The sequence below is a fragment of the Salmo salar genome, chromosome ssa05 (genome assembly GCF_905237065.1).
Source record: "Salmo salar chromosome ssa05, Ssal_v3.1, whole genome shotgun sequence".
Classification (NCBI taxonomy): domain Eukaryota; kingdom Metazoa; phylum Chordata; class Actinopteri; order Salmoniformes; family Salmonidae; genus Salmo; species Salmo salar.
The window spans coordinates 33,063,097-33,080,230 of NC_059446.1; the positions used below are offsets into that span (position 1 = coordinate 33,063,097).

A 17,134-nucleotide genomic window follows, 5' to 3' on the forward strand; every position below is an offset into this window, starting at 1 on the left:
CCTCTTTCTCTGAACAGTGTGGTCAGGAGGTTTTCTTTGGGGCATTTTTGTCTCAGCAAAAGGAGTTAGCCTCAAATTACGAAAGACATTGCTTCTACTGTTCCACACGAAGATATATCTGTGATACATTTACAAAATCCTTTTTGTTCTTCTAGCAGACATTTGATCATGTTGAAGCAGATTTTGAACATCTTTGAGATCTTCTCTGCAAACAAGTGTTTTTATATGTTATTAAGGAATCTACACTGAACAAAAACATAAATGCAACATGTAAAGTGCTGGTCCCATGTTTCATAAGCTGATATACAAGATCCCAGAAATGTTCCATAAGCACAAAAGTAGTATTTCTCAAAATGTTTTGGCCACAAATGTTTTTACATCCCTGTTAGTGAGCATTTCTCCTTTACCAAGATAATCTATCCACCTGATAGGTGTGGCATATCAAGAAGCTGTTTAAACAGCATGATCATTACACAGGTGCACCTTGTGCTGGGTATAAAAAAAGGCCACTCTAAAATGTGTAGTTTTGTTACACAATACAATAACACAGATGTCTCAAGTTTTGAAGGAGCGTACAATTGGTATTCTGAATGCAGGAATGTCACCCAGAGCTGTTGCCAGATAATTTAATGTTAATTTCTCTACCGTAAGCCGCATCTAATGTCGTTTTAGACAATATGGCAGTACCCCCAACCGGCCTCATAATCACAGACAATGTGTAACCATGCCAGCCCAGGACCTCCACATCTGGCTTCTTCACCTGCACGGGATCGTCTGAGACCAGCCACCCAGACAGCTGATGAAACTGAGGAGTATTTCTGTCTGTAATAAAGCCCTTAAGTGGGGAAAAACGTCTTCTGAATTGCTGGGTAGGCTCCTCAGTGGGTGGGCCTAGCTCCCCAGTGGTTGGGCCTATGCCCTCCCAGGCCCACCCATGGCTGTGCCCCTGCCCAGTCATGTGAAATCCATAAGTAGGGACTAATACCTTTTTTTCAGTTGATTGATTTCATTATATGAACTGTAACTCAGTAAAATCATTGAAATTGTTGCGTTTATATTTTTGCTTAGTATAGTTACAACCCCCAATTGAAAGCTGTGGAGTGTGTGAATTGATAGGACCAGTTTCTCTAATGAAGGATTTACCGGTTAGACTTGATACTCAGCATTGTTTGGAAGCTGTCCAAAGATCCAGACAGATCACTACATGGCCAGGCGCTGAATCACCAAGAACACGCCCATTCCTTCCTCTCATTGGTCGGTCGAAAAGACGCGCGTTATGGCGGCTTTGAAGTAAACAAAGTGAGTATTTACGACACTTTGCTGTGTATATTTATAGCTAGCTATGGAGGTTAGTGAATCGTATTAATGGCCAATATAATGCACAAGCCCTCTGAATATAGCCAATCGAGCAGGAATTATAGTTTCTGACTAAAATGCTAGCTAGCTAAACAGATTTCACTTATTCAACTAGCTAACGTTAGCTGGTCCTGTTAGCTAGCTAGCTAGCTAACAAGCTATCTAGGCAGCAAGTACCCTTAACTAGCTACATTGTGAACTGGTGTTATAACGTCGCTAGCAATCTTTGGTCAGTAAATAACTTTGCTAATTTGCCAGTAATATAACGTTACTCCTTTGGATTTAAATTTGTAGCTGGCTAGCTTCCTTCTGCAATCATGCTGACAAGTGCTACCCATTTCAAAAGTGACTGGAGTAACCTTTACTCATTGATCATTTGCTATCAAACAGAGAGTCGCTTTGATATTTGTCAGCTTTCTGTGAGGGATGAGTAGCCAGGAAACCCCTTGTAACTGTAGCTATATGTCTCTGACTGACACACCCTTATTGTCCAGGCGCTATGAACGTGTGATCTGGACACCTGCATTGTAACTCAAACAAGTACTGGCATCTCCCTGACATGGACTGTGTTGTGACAGGGGGCAACGTGAAAGGTACTTATCCCATCTGACATTGAAGAAGACATTTTTATACCGCCACCTACAATACCAGTCAAACGTTTGTACACACCTACTCATTCCAGGGTTTTGTACATTGTAGAATAATAGTTTAGACATCAAAACTATGAAATAACACATATGCAATCATGTAGTAGCCAAAACATTGTTAAACAAATCAAAATATATTTTAGATGTTAGATTCTTCAAAGTAGCCACCCTTTGCCTTAATGACAGCTTTGCACACTCATTGGCATTCTCTCAACCAGCTTCATCTGGAATGCTCTTCCAACAGTCTTGAAGGAGTTCCCACATATGCTGAGGACTTCTTGGCTGCTTTTGCTTCACTCTGCACTCCAACTCATCCCAAACCATCTAAATTGGGTTGAGGTTGGGTGATTGTGGAGGCCAGGTCATCTGATGCAGCACTCCATCAATCTCCTTCTTGGTCAAATAGCCTGTACACAGCCTGGAGGTGTGTTTTTGGTCATTGTCCTGTTGAAAAAGAAATGATAGTCCCACTAAGCGCAAACCAGATGGGATGGCGTTTCGCTGCAGAATGCTGTGGTAGCCATGCTGGTTAAGTGTGCCTTGAATTCTAAATAAATCACTGGCTGATGTCTTCACTATTTGTCTACAATGTAGAAAATATACTGCTCCAAAAAATAAAGGGAACACTTAAATAACACATCCTAGATCTGAATGAAAGAAATAATCTTATTAAATACTTTTTTCTTTACATAGTTGAATGTGCTGACAACAAAATCACACAAAAATAATCAATGGAAATCCAATTTATCAACCCATGGAGGTCTGGATTTGGAGTCACACTCAAAATTAAAGTGGAAAACCACACTACAGGCTGATCCAACTTTGATGTAATGTCCTTAAAACAAGTCAAAATGAGGCTCAGTAGTGTGTGTGGCCTCCACGTGCCTGTATGACCTCCCTACAACGCCTGGGCATGCTCCTGATGAGGTGGCGGATGGTCTCCTGAGGGATCTCCTCCCAGACCTGGACTAAAGCATCGGCCAACTCCTGGACATTCTGTTGTGTAACGTGGCGTTGGTGGATGGAGCGAGACATGATGTCCCAGATGTGCTCAATTGGATTCAGGTCTGGGGAATGGGCGGGCCAGTCCATAGCATCAATGCCTTCCTCTTGCAGGAACTGCTGACACACTCCAGCCACATGAGGTCTAGCATTGTCTTGCATTAGGAGGAACCCAGGGCCAACCGCACCAGCATATGGTCTCACAAGGGGTCTGAGGATCTCATCTCGGTACCTAATGGCAGTCAGGCTACCTCTGGTGAGCACATGGAGGGCTGTGCGGCCCCCCAAAGAAATGCCAGACCCACACCATGACTGACCCACCACCAAACCGGTCATGCTGGAGGATGTTGCAGGCAGCATAACGTTCTCCATGGCTTCTCCAGACTCTGTCACGTCTGTCACGTGCTCAGTGTGAACCTGCTTTCATCTGTGAAGAGCACAGGGCGCCAGTGGCGAATTTGCCAATCTTGGTGTTCTCTGGCAAATGCCAAACGTCCTGCACGGTGTTGGGCTGTAAGCACAACCCCCACCTGTGGACGTCGGGCCCTCATACCACCCTCATGGAGTCTGTTTCTGACCGTTTGAGCAGACACATGCACATTTGTGGCCTGCTGGAGGTCATTTTGCAGGGCTCTGGCAGTGCTTCTCCTGCTCCTCCTTGCACAAAGGCGGAGGTAGCGGTCCTGCTGCTGGGTTGTTGTCCTCCTACGGCCTCCTCCACGTCTCCTGATGTACTGGCCTGTCTCCTGGTAGCGCCTCCATGCTCTGGACACTACGCTGACAGACACAGCAAACCTTCTTGCCACAGCTCGCATTGATGTGCCATCCTGGATGAGCTGCACTACCTGAGCCACTTGTGTGTGTTGTAGACTTTGTCTCATGCTACCACTAGAGTGAAAGCACCGCCAGCATTCAAAAGTGACCAAAACATCAGCCAGGAAGCATAGGAACTGAGAAGTGGTCTGTGGTCACCACCTGCCGAACCACTCCTTTATTGGGGGTGTCTTGCTAATTGCCTATAATTTCCACCTGTTGTCTATTCCATTTGCACAACAGCATGTGACATTTATTGTCAATCAGTGTTGCTTTCTAAGTGGACAGTTTGATTTCACAGAAGTGTGATTGACTTGGAATTACATTGTGTTGTTTAAGTGTTCCCTTTATTTTTTTGAGCAGTGTAGTAAAAATGAAGAAAAACCCTTGAATGAGTAGGTGTGTCCAAACATTTGACTGGTACTGTAGCTGGCTAGCTACATGCATTTTTATTGAATGAAATTGGGATGATTTGTGTGTCTGTGTTTTACAGTGCTGGCCAAGGCCATCCACTCTCTGTCCAGGATAGGTGATGAGTTGTACCTGGAGCCACAGGAGAATGGGGTGAGTTACCATGATACACACACAAGCACACTTAAATATGCATACCAAAATAGATTGACACTCATTCTCACTCAATTCTACAATATTGTTGCCAAGACATCATTGAGGCCCAGGGATTGGGCTGAAGTTGTAAAGTTTCTCTTTCCTGTCTCACAGCTGGCTCTGCGTTCAGTGAACTCATCCCGCTCAGCCTACGCGTGCTTCCTTTTCTCCCCACTCTTCTTCAGCAGGTATGGGGGGGGTGTGAGAGAGAATGCGAAAGAAAGAAAGGGTACACTACCTATAGCTGCTTCCATTCTTTTACAGGTACACCATTCCCTTAGGACATGCTTTTCGCTGCAAGATGGCTATCAAGGTACAGAGACACATTGCTTTGACCCCAGGGTTGGGCGCAATTCAAATTGAAGGCAGTCAATCCAGGAAGTAAACTAAAATTACAATTAAATCATTAAAAAAAGGGCATTTATTTTCAATTACTTTCTCAATAAACTGAAAAGTATAAGCTATTTATTAAAAAAAAAAATATATATATATATATATATATATATATAATATATATATTTTATCTTCAGAATTTTCATTCTAATCACTTCCTGAATTGATTGCCTTCAATTTGAATTGAGCCAACCCTGTTTGACACATCTGTTATCTACAGTTGAATACTCTTCTGTTATATCTGTAATATCTACTTATTCTCTTCTCTCTCTCAGTGTGTGCAGGCTGTGTTCAGGTCCCTGTCGTCTCTGGAGAAGACCGTAGAGAAGTGCCACATTGAACTGGATGGAGAGAAGAGTCGTCTCACCTTCACCCTGCACTGCAAATATGGTACAGACCTTTAAAGTGCCATGAAATAACCATAGAACAGTTTTATCTGGAGTTTTAACCACTTTAAACCTCCTCACACCCTTAACTTTCCCCTAACCAAGGCATATCAAGTGTGTGTGTTTGCGTTCTGTAGGGCTGCTGAAGACCCACAACCTGTCATTCCAGGACAGTGAGAGTCTGCAGGCCGTGTTTGATAAAGAGAGCTGTGCCAACATGCTTCACGCCCAGCCCAGGTCAGCACATTCTCTCTCTCTCTGTGTTCCTCTCCTGTCATCTTACCTCCTATGCATCACTTTTATTTTTCCTTCTTTCTTTTCCTCCAGGTTGCTGGTTGACACGGTGCTGCACTTCCCTCCCTCTCTGGAAGAGGTGAGTGTGTCAGTGAGTGGAGAACGAGTGTGGTTCAGGAACCATGTAGATGACGAGGCAGGTGAGGAGAAACCGTTTAGTTTTTCGACACTATTGAAGTGTTGGCGGTGTAGTGTTTATTTGGTATTTAACAATAAGTCAATAACCTTGTATAGCAAAATGATAGTAATATCTTTAATCCCCCCCCTTCTCTCTCTCTCGTAGAGCAATCCAAAGCCATGCTGACTGAACTGTGTTTGAGTTCTGATGAGTTTGACCACTTTGCTGTCGGAGCTCAGACAAGCATCACATTCTGCCTAAAGGAGCTGAGGGTATGTGGGGTTCTGTTACTTGTCAAATGGGTTATTACTGTTGTTATAATCTGGCGTGGTATGTCATAAGTGATTTGAAGGCATCATAGCAGGCCACTTAATGAAGCGTTGCGTTGTCTTTCAGGGCTTGCTGGTGTTTGCAGAATCCACAGGTCTCCCAGTCTCAATGTATTTTGATGAGCCAGGCAGGTAAGGATACATATTCACCACTCACAGATATCAATATGAAGGTATAAGGATATTTTGTTTCACGTGTAGCATTAATTTCTGTTTTTGTCAGTCCTGTGGTGTTAAGTGTAACAGACAGTGTTCTGGAGGTGAACTTCGTGCTTGCTACTCTGTCTAATGATGCCAACCTCTGTAACCATAACAACAACAACACAAAACGGTAATTGAACATTATCTGTCAAACATTCAGAACACTCATGCCTCTTTGTACAGGGCCCTGCTCTTTACCCAGAATCCTCTCCGTTCTCCCCAGAGCTCGCTCGCCGCCACCTGACGACTTTATGACTGACGACATTGACTCTTATCTCATCGCCATGGAGACCAGTGAATTAGCAGGTCCCTCCGATGCCCTTGCACCTCGGTCCCCCTCGTCCAATCACACACTTACAACTCAGCCATCTGTAGCCATGCGCAGGCTAGAGAGAGGAGAGGAGGAGGAGGAGGAAGATACCGAGGACACTGAAAGACCTCCAAATAAAAAGGTGAGCTTTGTTGTCAAAGGGCTTGCTGTTACTTACACAACTGCTGGGATCAATGTAAAACGAACCCCTCTCCCCCTCTTTCTTTATTCCCGCTCAGTTCCGCTCGCTCTTTTTCGGGTCAGTCTGTCCCTCTGATTCTCAACTGACCAATCAGACGATCAAGAGCCAGGAAGTGCTGGCCAGTGACAGCGAGGACGACACCCAAGCATCATTGCCGTGACCTGGGGTGGTGGAGTTGAAGCCACGTGTGTTTGTGTGTGTGTGTTTGGGAGAAACCCACTTATAGAATCCCTGCGAAGAGATATTTAAAAATATGAAAAAAGGTCTGCATCTTGTCTGAAGACTAATCACATTAGATGTAGAGTCTTACCCTTGGAATAATTTTTTAGAATATGGATTTGAAAATATCCAGACCTTTCTAGTTCTGATGACCGTTGCAGCTTTGAGAAGAAAGTCTGCGCTCAGTAGGTACTCTGAGGGACAGTGATGGGACATTCAGACTTTTTATTGGACCATGATATCACACTGGGGACTCTGGAATTATGAGGAAATGGACAACAAGTACTTCCTGTTTATGATGGCATGTCAATGATCAATGTACACAAGCTCTAGAATAAAAAAAAAACACTTTTTTTTCCTCCTGAGTTTGAAAATATAAATTGTTTTATTTACTTCTTTTTTTTTTTCTTCAAGTCTACACTTGGATGAGATGCTTTATGGGTAATTTTTGTTGTTTGTAAAAACTTTTAGTATGTCGATTTCTTTCCTTGCTTGTTAAAAGTACGTCTCCATAAATGGAGTTGAGTTTCTTTTGGAACCAAATGTCTGTGAGCCACTGTTTCCAGGGAGGGGAACACTGCTGTGTAGCACCTGAAAACTCTTCCCCCTCGTCTGAGGCTTCCTCCTCTCCCTCTTTCTCTCTTTCTCTAACTCCTTCTCCCTCTTCTTCTGTAACTTCTCCTCCTCTTTCTCCCTCCTCTCCTGCTCCCTCCGTCTCCTCCTCCTCTCTCTGGAGCTCAGGTTCTCCTCTTCCTCCCCCCTGACCGTGCTCCCCTCACCCTTCCCATCACTGAAGTCCTGGATCAGGATTTGAGGAATGGGGACTTTGTGCTCCCCTTTCTCCCTGTCCTGCCTTGGTTGCTCCCCTTTGAGCCTGCGGAAGAGACCAAATAGCCTGGGGGTGTCGGTCGGCCCTTTGTCTGATTTAGGCCCAGTCTGAGGTGGGACAGTGTCCGGGTTGCTCCCTGTCACTTGTTTGGGTGATTCTGGGTGTTTTGGTACCTGAATGGGAGATGTGAGTTGTGGTTGATTGGACTGAATGAAGCCTATATTTGATTGATTGGATTGTGTGAAGGTGGGTTGTGATTGGTTGGGGTTAGTGAAGAGATCCTCAGAGAGCCTGCGGGTGAGCCTCCGGGAGCTGGAGGATTTGCAGAGCCGGAAGTCTCCGGAAGGGGTTGCCCACGGTCCATCACATGGCGTAGTCCTTTGGGACGAGACATCAATTTGTGTGGACACCGAGTTGCCAGAGTCAGCCTTTGAGTCTGCAGGAGGGGGAGACTCACTCTGACTTTGTGACTTTGGGTTGTCAGGTATGTGAGGGAAGTCACCTGTCAGTGATTCCCTCTGATGTAATGGTGGAAGGATGTCAGTTGAGGCTTTCTTCTCTTTCTCTCCTTCACTCTCTCTGACTTTCTGGGTCTCCTGATCTGGATGGATGGTGACTGGACTCTGGGGTTTTTCAGGAAGCTTCTGTTCTGATGAGTCCCTCTCCTCCGCAGGCTCAGTAGTGGATGTCAACTCTGGAGAAACCTGGCTCTGATTGGCTGGTATTATCCTAGAGGGCTCTGTGTACTGTACCTCTGTGAGTCTCTGAATGTCATGTGGAGACTCCATGGTCGTCTCTATCCCTGTGTTTGTGTCAGTGGCTTTCTCTGTGCGCGTCTCAATCCCGATGTATACAGCTACCTGTATCTCTGATTCTTTGTCCGTCTGTGTTTCTGCCTCAATCTGTGACCCCAAGTCTGTCTCTGCCTCTACTCTTGTGTCTGCCTCGATGTGCATCGCTGACTCATTTTCTTCCTGTGCCTCTGGTTCTGTATGTGCCTCTAACGCCGTTTCTCTCTCTGCCTCAGATTTTTCGTCTGTGTGTGTGTCTGTCCCTTTGTGTGACTGTATCTCTGTACGTGCCTGTATCTCCTTGTCGGTGTGTGTCTCTGTGTCAGTGCCTTTGTCACTCTCGGTCAGTGAGCCCGTGTCTGTTTCTGCCTCCAAGTTTACACCTGCCTCTTGTTGTGTGTCTGTCTCCGTGTCTGTATTCACATCTGTTTGAGTCGCTGTCTCTTTTGACCCCATGTCCGTTTCGGTCTCTACACTTTTATCTGTGTGTAGTCCTTTCTGTACCTCTGCCTCCATTTCCTCCTCTGTCTTGGCTTCTGCTTGTATCTGAACCTCTACATCTGTGTGGGTCTCTGTCACTCTTTCCTCCTCTGTCTTTGCTTCTGTGTATGTCTTCAGTTCTGTGTGTGGAGCAGTTTCCTCCTCTGTGTATGTCTTCAGTTCTGTGTGTGGAGCAGTTTCCTCCTCTGTGTATGTCTTCAGTTCTGTGTGTGGAGCAGTTTCCTCCTCTGTGTATGTCTTCAGTTCTGTGTGTGGAGCAGTTTCCTCCTCTGTGTATGTCTTCAGTTCTGTGTGTGGAGCAGTTTCCTCCTCTGTGTATGTCTTCAGTTCTGTGTGTGGAGCAGTTTCCTCCTCTGTGTATGTCTTCAGTTCTGTGTGTGGAGCAGTTTCCTCCTCTGTGTATGTCTTCAGTTCTGTGTGTGGAGCAGTTTCCTCCTCTGTCTTTGCTTCTGCACGTGTCTCTGTCTCCATGCTTTTCTCTGCCTCACCCTTCGTCTCTGTCACTATATGCACTGTGATGATATTTGCACTCGCTGTTGACTGTTTGTTCAGTACTTCCTGTGTTTGCATGGTGTCTTTACTTTGGTTAGTAGTTTCCTGTGTCTGGCTGTCGCTGTGCTGCTCAGAGGCCGGTGTCTGGCTGCCCTGCTCCTCTCCCTGGCCCTGTGAGGTGACGTTGTGGTCAGAGGTGAGCTGACGCTGCTGGGAAGGTTCTCCGTCTGAATCTGGGGTCAGCTGGGTTTTCTGTCTTCTGTCCTCCTGTTCTAAGGGTTCTTTGTGTTCTAACGGTTCTCTCGTTTCCACTGGGGCCCTGTCCTCTGTAGCTGGATGTGGAACACCCGGAGCCCTCACTGGACTACCATCCATCTCACTTCTTCTCCTCAGATTCCCTCCCTCGCTTCTCTCCTCCCACACCTCCTCTGAAACCTTCCTCACCTCTCTGCCTTCTCCCTCCCACTCCCCTATGTCTGTCCCACTCCCTCTCATCCACCTCTTGCGGAGGAGCGAGGGAGAGAGAGAGAGGAGGGAGGGCGAGCGAATCAGAGGAAGGGACAGGTTCCCTTTCTCCCTCTCCTTCCTGTTCCTCTCCTCCTCCCTCTCTCGAACCCTCGCCCATGCCATCTGATATCCGTGGCAACGACCCCGGGGATCAAAGGTGGAGGCGGGCCGTTCCATTCTCCATTTCTCCAGCTCTCTCTCCGTCTGCCTCTCCAGATCCTTACTCGACAGGGGGACAGAACACACCTAGGTGGGGGTGAAAGGGAGATACGGGGGGGGTGGTAAAAGTGGGGGTTTATCTGCTATCACGCAAGTGTGTGTATTTATATACATGGTAAGATAGTTCAAGTATAACTTGTGTACATGCGTATCGGTCCTGAGGCCAGGTGTCTGACCTCTGCAATGAAGGTATCGTCCTCCTGCTGCACCTGCTCCCTCACACCCCTCAGCCTCTCCAGAGTCTCCATCTGGCCCTCGCACGCCTCCCTCTGCTCCACCCGGCCCAGAGCCCTGCGCACCAACACCACCGCCACCTGGAACAACACACGCACTCCTGATGGAGGGGGGATAAAAACAACACAAGGAGGGAAACAGAGGAATCAAATCTCCTCTCAGAGAGATTCTTTCAATCTTGTGTGGACAGAAGGGCCGAGAAATAAGAATAGGTAGATTAGATAGAATGCATAAATAAGACCATAGAAGATGTATTAATGAAGTCCCTTATTCAGGTACAGACCGTAGCAGAAGAACAGGTCCCAGACCCTGAGCAGGGTGTTAAAGGGTAGGTGCCGTGTGAACAGGCACATCAACCAATCGGTGGCGAACATCAGAGGCTCCACGCCGTGTCTCTGCAGGTGCTTGTGAGCCGCGGGACACGTCCTCTTCAGCACCCTGGTCAGCAAGGCTGCGTCAAAGAGAACCCCCTCCTACCGACAACAGAGGGACAAGTGTCCGGAGAGCTGCTATTCAGCTATGTTGCAACATCCAAACCCTTTACTGATGAAATATATTGATGTATGCACGTTACACTGTTGAGCATGCTGTATCACAAATTGATCATGTAAAGTAAGTGTGTGTGTAGAGCCATCTACCAGAAGGGGACTGTAGTAGCCAGGGAGGTACTCTTCACTGATCTGCACCAGACACCAGAATGCCTGCTATAGGAGGGGAAAGCAAAGGTATTAAGAGAGATGGAAGGTCCAGTCCTTTCAACGTGATGATGAAGGATCACTGGTGATAACATGGTGATTGTAACAGTACCTCAGTAGGCATGTTCATCAGCAGTACGGCTGCTACAGGTCCCTGGGCCTGGCAGTAGCCCTCCTCAGGCTTCAGCTGAGTGAAGGCCTTCAGCACGCGGAACAGACCACGCTGTCTGCCCACACAAACAACGCAACACTCCGATGAATCAAACACTGACAGGATAACACTGTAGATAATATTTATACAAAACTACAAGAAGGAGAAAGATGTGTTTAGTATGTCATCATTCCATATGTAGTGTTATGAGGCTCTGTTACCCATGGCCGTCTCTGGAGAGGAACATCTCATGGAATGGAAACTGGCGGTCTAAGTCTCTCTCTATAACGTCCACCCAGCTCTGTAGTGCGGGCCTGGAGTCCAGGGTCTGATAGAGGGGGAGAGATTTACCTGATGACTAGGTTTTACTCTGCAATATTTGTAGATTTACAGTAAGTATATAATGCAAATGGAACTGTAAGGTTCTAACTGTTGGTTCTATCTGTAGAGGTGGTTGCTCTTTACCTGATAGAGGTCCTTGTTGTGCCGCATTCTGTCTGTGGCGCCACACAGCAGTGGCCAACATTTAGCCCTGAGGGATGCTGGGATGCCTTTCTGACACTGCTCTTTGACCTGTGAGACGGGTGTGTAACGGTCATGCCAGAGTAAACACCTGGGTCTGGTGTTCCAGAAAAGGTTACATTTAAAAAGGCAGAGTACACACCTTGCTGGACTTTTTTAGTAAGACACGATCCCATTGGCTTATGATGTTGATCCACTTGGTCTCTCTCTGTCTAACGAGCTCAGGGGGCGGGCCTTCACTCCTGACCAACATATCATCAGCAGAATATGGTGAACACTTTAAACAAAACTGTCATAACATTTCCAAGTCAGTATATTTCTCGGGTAGGTAACTAACGCCTCACTATAGTTCGCTCTATCCTGTTTCTGTGGACCAAATGATCTGCAAATTTAATGAGATGAGTCAACTGCACCTTCAGTTCTTGTCACAGAGAACGAAAACACCATAAACACCCACAGGAAACAGGAAAACCACAAGGTGGCGGTGCGGCTGTCTCCATGGCAACGGGTCAGGATGTTCAACGACACAGAGTGAGTGAGAGAGTGTAGGAGGTGATTGTTATATTTGTGTTCTGATTCTACCTGGGTCAAGACCCATTTGTACTTGTATCTATTGAAAAATAATGATGTCTGTGATGCTGAACTGTCATCTTTCCTGCCTTAACTGTGTTTTTTGCATTCAGTTGCAAGCTATAGGATGTCTTTAGTGTATTTTATTCACCAGAAATGCATTCTCTCAGTTTGTTTCTCTTATCGTAACTAATCAATCTTTTTTTTAAAACAGAGAGAGAGAGAGAGAATGGTAAAAAAAAATGGTTTTCAGTACTGCTGAGCCAGAAGCTCTGCGAGTACTGACCCAGCAGTGGATCCGTTCCCCAGGATGAAGCCGAAGCGGTCTGTCTCTGTGGCTGGAGCTCCAACACTGACCTCTGACCCCCTGTCAGAACCAGAACTGTCCTCTCCGCTGGGGGGCGTCTGGGTCGGGGTGGACGCACTCAGCATCTTACCCTACAGAACAGAGAGAGGAGAGACAATGGTCTCAGTTACAAAATAGTGCACGTGTGTGTGTGTGTCTGTACTGTTTGTGTTCAGAATGAAAGCAAGTACAAGTGTGACAGAATACTCATCCTGTATATTAGAAATTAGGATGTTTAAAACCTTTTACCATCTAGGCTACATACATACATACGCACAGTTGAAGTCGGAAGTTTACATACACCTTAGCCAAATACATTTAAACTCAGTTTTTCACAATTCTTGTTATTTAATCCTCATAAAAATGCCCTGTCTTAGGTCAGTTAGGATCCCCCTTTATTTTAAGAATGTGAAATGTCAGAATAATAGTAGAGAATATTTATCACTTCTGACCCACATTCCCAGTGGGTCAGAAGTTTACATACATTCAATTAGTATTTGGTAGCATTGCCTTTAAATTGTTTAACTTGGGTCAAACGTTTCAGGTAGCCTTCCACAAGCTTCCCATAATAAGTTGGGTGAATTTTGGCCCATTTCTCCTGACAGAGCTGGTGTAACTGAGTCAGGTTTGTAGGCCTCCTTGCTCGCACATGCTTTTTCAGTTCTGGCCACAAATGTTCTATATGATTGAGGTCAGGGTTTAGTGATGGCCACTCCAATACCTTGACTTTGCTGTCCTTAAGCCATTTTGCCACAACTTTGGAAGTATGCTTGGGGTCATTGTCCATTTTGAAGACCCATTTGCGACCAAGCTTTAACTTCCTAACTGATGTCTTGAGATGTTGCTTCAACATATCCACATACTTTTCTGTCCTCATGATGCCCTCTATTTTGTGAAGTGCACCGGTCCCTCCTACAGCAAAGCACCCCCACAACACGATGCTGCCACCCCCGTGCTTCACGGTTGGGATGGTGTTCTTCGGCTTGCAAGCATCCCCCTTTTTCCTCCAAACATAACGATGGTCATTATGGCCAAACAGTTCTATTTTTGTTTCATCAGACCAGAGGACATTTCTCCAAAATGTACGATCTTTGTCCCCATGTGCAGTTGCAAACCGTAGTCTGGCTTTTTTATGGAGGTTTTGGAGCAGTGGCTTCTTCCTTGCTGAGCGGCCTTTCAGGTTATGTCGATATAGGACTCGTTTTACTGTGCATATAGATACTTTTGTACCTGTTTACTCCAGCATCTTCACAAGGTCCTTTGCTGTTGTTCTGGGATTGATTTGCACTTTTCGCACCAAAGTACTTTCATCTCTAAGAGACACAACGCGTCCCCTTCCTGAGCGGAATGACGGCTGCGTGGTCCCATGGTGTTTATACTTGCGTACTATTGTTTGTACAGATTAACGTGGTACTGTCAGGTGTTTGGAAATTGCTCCCAAGGATGAACCAGACTTGTGGAGGTCTACAATTTTTTTTCTGAAGTCTTGGCTGATTTCTTTTGATTTTCCCATGATGTCAAGCAACGAGGCACTCAGTTTGAAGGTAGGCCTTGAAAAACATCCACAGGTACACCTCCAATTGACTCAAATTATGTCAATTAGCCTATCAGAAGCTTCTAAAGCCATGACATAATTTTCTGGAATTTTCCAAGCTGTTTAAAGGCACAGTCAACTTAGTGTATGTAAACTTCTGACCCACTGGAATTGTGATACAGTGAATAATAAGTGAAATAATCTGTCTACAAACAATTGCTGGAAAAATGACTTGTGCCATCCACAAAGTAGATGTCCTAACTGACTTGCCAAAACTATAGTTTGTTAGTAACAAGAAATTTGTAGTGGTTGAAAAATGAGTTTTAATGACTCCAACCTAAGTGTATGTAAACTACTGACTTCAACTGTACATACATACATACATACATACATATAGTGTGGTGCTACAGAATCTAGCCACAGCATCAGCAGATGAAGTTGTTTCATTTGAAGCAGAAGTGATACCCTATCTACTCCTTGCCATGCCATCAACCGTGACTAACCACACCTGGTAGTTATAAAGTAGTAATGATGTAAAACGATGTAAAATAAATACCTTTGAGTTCTCTCTCTCCTCTTTGATCACTGGATGGGATGCTTGCTGGAGAGAAGTGTTTGGTTAGAACGAGATTGGAGAGGACGAGAGAAACTTCCGCTATTGATGCTGTCACTTGCTCTCTCTATCACACACACTCATAGGAAGTCATTACAATAACGCGCGTGTGCGAATTACGGTGTAATAGCATTTTATAGGAGGGTGATGTTGTGTAAGGAATACTACCATAGTTGATTATGCACAGGACAATTAGTGAGACCGAATGCTTCGGAGCTTTCACCAAAGTGTGCCAAAAAACTGTTCAATCTTCAGAGATTTATTATTATCGGTTCAAAATGCACAAGAGTGACATCTGCTGGTCAGCAATAAATAGACGCATGTGATTATTAGATAAAAAAAATTATCCGTTGTTTTCTTCAAACCTCCGTGGCGCAGCGGTAAATCATTGGCTTTAGTAGCCTATAATCAGTCGGAATACCAGATTTGCATCTTACATCATTCTCCCGTTTTTCGCCTTGAAGTTGACTCTTTTTCAAAAACGATATCTATTGCATTATTTAGGGTGCTTAAACAGACGCTTATACTGAACAACAGTGCAGAAAGTGTGGTTTCACATTTTAAAAAACAAGTGTAACTTCAATGGGTTTCGACCTCCTACCCTCATGTCCCTGAATATGCCGTAGTATATATATATATATATATATATATATATATATGTGTGTGTAAGTACGTGTCCAGTAGAGGTCGGTGTTTGAAAGCAGCTTAGAATCAAAGAAAGCACTGGAACCACGGCGAATTCAGTGGGATTTCGCATCTTGCGACACACTGTTTGAAAAAGCACGTGATCAATCGAAGCTTTGGACGGGTGACAGAGGTGGTCTCGCGAATGAGAGGAAGATGGCGGAAGTGGATGCTGAGTTCGAATTAAGCAGCGCGTTGAGCAAATTTGGTGAAGATGAATGTTCTGATTGGACAACAGTAGTATCGAAAACTGGAACTAAAAGGAAATTGTCTAAAATTGGAGTAGAGGATATGTGTGTAAATGATAATGAATCGCTTTTTGTTGGGATGCGTTTGTTGAGTAAGGATCCCTATGTGCGAAACCCGTTTGAGGTGTCAAAAATGGTGAAGTATGCGCTTGGAAAAATGGAGTCTGTCACAGTGACCAGGAGTGGTCTTATTTTGATTAATTGTATTTCTGAAGAGCAGAGGAAGATTGCAGTTGGCCTCAAAAGAATGCAGACAACAAAAGTTTTGTGTTTTGAACTTCAGAGTGGAGCACCCGTCAAAGGAGTCACCCCAGGGGTGACTACGGATGTTCAAGTTGAATTCCTGAAGATAATTCCTGGTGTGGTTGGTGCCCGGCGTCTGACCCACTGGGTGAATGGAGAAAAATAAGAAAGTCTGTCGGTCCTGTTGTTTTTTGATAAAGAGCAAATACCTACGCAGCTATGTAAGATACGCTGTAAGAGCTTTCGTCCCCAAACCACTGCAGTGTAAGAATTGTAAAGAATTTGGCCGTGTTTCAAGTGTGTGCAGACGAACAGAGTATATTGAAGAACGGTGGGTAGAAAGGATAACGGTGTTGCAATTATGGTGGGGATCAGGATCCTGAGTTCCTGGAGTGCCCTGTAAGGGTGAAGGAAATTGAGGTGGCAAAAGTTTGAGCGTTGAATCGAATTACCTATGTGGAGGCGATTATAAGAACTGAGAAAACAAGTGATGCTAGTGAAGATATGGTAGTGGATACACCACAGTCTGTAGTAAATGTTTGCTGCCAGACAAAAGTGTGTTAAAAAGGTGGATTTTGTTCCATTCATTGTCACAGTTACAGTGGGGGAAAAAGTATTTGATCCCCTGCTGATTTTGTGCATTTGCCCACTTACAAAGAAATGATCAGTCTATAATTTTAATGGTAGGTTTATTTGAACAGTGAGAGACAGAATAACAACAAAAGAATCCAGAAAAACGCATGTCAAAAATGATTTGCATTTTAATGAGGGAAATAAGTATTTGACCCCTCTGCAAAACATGACTTAGTACTTGGTGGCAAAACCCTTGTTGGCAATCACAGAGGTCAGACGTTTCTTGTAGTTGGCCACCAGGTTTGCACACATCTCAGGAGGGAGTTTGTCCCACTCCTCTTTGCAGATCTTCTCCAAGTCATTAAGGTTTCGAGGCTGACGTTTGGCAACTCGAACCTTCAGCTCCCTCCACAGATTTTCTATGGGATTAAGGTCTGGAGACTGGCTAGGCCACTCCAGGACCTTAATGTGCTTCTTCTTGAGCCACTCCTTTGTTGCCTTGGCCG

General features: G+C 45.1%; 2 protein-coding genes across 8 annotated transcripts; one reads left to right on the forward strand and one right to left on the reverse strand.

The window, feature by feature from the left end:
• The first annotated feature begins 1,199 nt into the window (after window positions 1-1,199).
• On the forward strand, window positions 1,200-7,241 carry rad9a (RAD9 checkpoint clamp component A). Of its 3 annotated transcripts, none has more exons than XM_014199559.2 (13): window positions 1,200-1,299; window positions 1,851-1,949; window positions 4,312-4,382; window positions 4,539-4,612; window positions 4,689-4,737; window positions 5,093-5,207; window positions 5,341-5,440; window positions 5,531-5,637; window positions 5,781-5,887; window positions 6,012-6,076; window positions 6,168-6,275; window positions 6,369-6,597; window positions 6,695-7,241. In XM_014199559.2, exons 2-13 carry the CDS (start codon window positions 1,916-1,918, stop codon window positions 6,815-6,817), a joined length of 1,182 nt encoding a protein of 393 aa, XP_014055034.1. In that variant the 5' UTR covers window positions 1,200-1,299; window positions 1,851-1,915; the 3' UTR covers window positions 6,818-7,241. The 3 variants fall into 3 exon arrangements, with proteins under 3 accessions (XP_014055034.1, XP_014055035.1, XP_014055036.1); XM_014199560.1 differs by having other exon boundaries at window positions 1,288-1,348; XM_014199561.2 differs by lacking the exon at window positions 1,200-1,299 and adding an exon at window positions 1,314-1,585.
• On the reverse strand, window positions 7,239-15,114 carry tbc1d10c (TBC1 domain family, member 10C). Of its 5 annotated transcripts, none has more exons than XM_045718093.1 (11): window positions 14,824-15,114; window positions 12,674-12,825; window positions 11,960-12,059; window positions 11,761-11,868; window positions 11,517-11,623; window positions 11,257-11,371; window positions 11,088-11,153; window positions 10,733-10,922; window positions 10,392-10,549; window positions 9,433-10,242; window positions 7,239-9,390 (listed from the first exon to the last, which is right to left on the reverse strand). In XM_045718093.1, exons 2-11 carry the CDS (start codon window positions 12,817-12,819, stop codon window positions 7,372-7,374), a joined length of 3,819 nt encoding a protein of 1,272 aa, XP_045574049.1. In that variant the 5' UTR covers window positions 12,820-12,825; window positions 14,824-15,114; the 3' UTR covers window positions 7,239-7,371. The 5 variants fall into 5 exon arrangements, with proteins under 5 accessions (XP_045574049.1, XP_045574050.1, XP_014055033.2 ...); XM_045718094.1 differs by having other exon boundaries at window positions 7,239-9,106; window positions 9,191-10,242; XM_014199558.2 differs by having other exon boundaries at window positions 7,239-9,106; window positions 9,149-10,242.
• Between the last annotated feature and the right edge of the window lie 2,020 nt (window positions 15,115-17,134).

Coding starts and splice junctions, on each gene's coding strand:
- rad9a (XM_014199559.2), top strand. CDS start 1,916: ATGGACTGTGTTGTGACAGGGGGCAACGTGAAAG. Junction 6,077..6,167: donor TATTTTGATGAGCCAGGCAG/GTAAGGATACAT, acceptor TGTTTTTGTCAG/TCCTGTGGTGTTAAGTGTAA. Junction 6,598..6,694: donor AAAGACCTCCAAATAAAAAG/GTGAGCTTTGTT, acceptor ATTCCCGCTCAG/TTCCGCTCGCTCTTTTTCGG.
- tbc1d10c (XM_014199556.2), bottom strand. CDS start 12,819: ATGCTGAGTGCGTCCACCCCGACCCAGACGCCCCCCAGCGGAGAGGAC. Junction 11,869..11,959: donor TACTAAAAAAGTCCAGCAAG/GTGTGTACTCTG, acceptor CCCGTCTCACAG/GTCAAAGAGCAGTGTCAGAA. Junction 11,624..11,760: donor ACAACAAGGACCTCTATCAG/GTAAAGAGCAAC, acceptor CCCCTCTATCAG/ACCCTGGACTCCAGGCCCGC.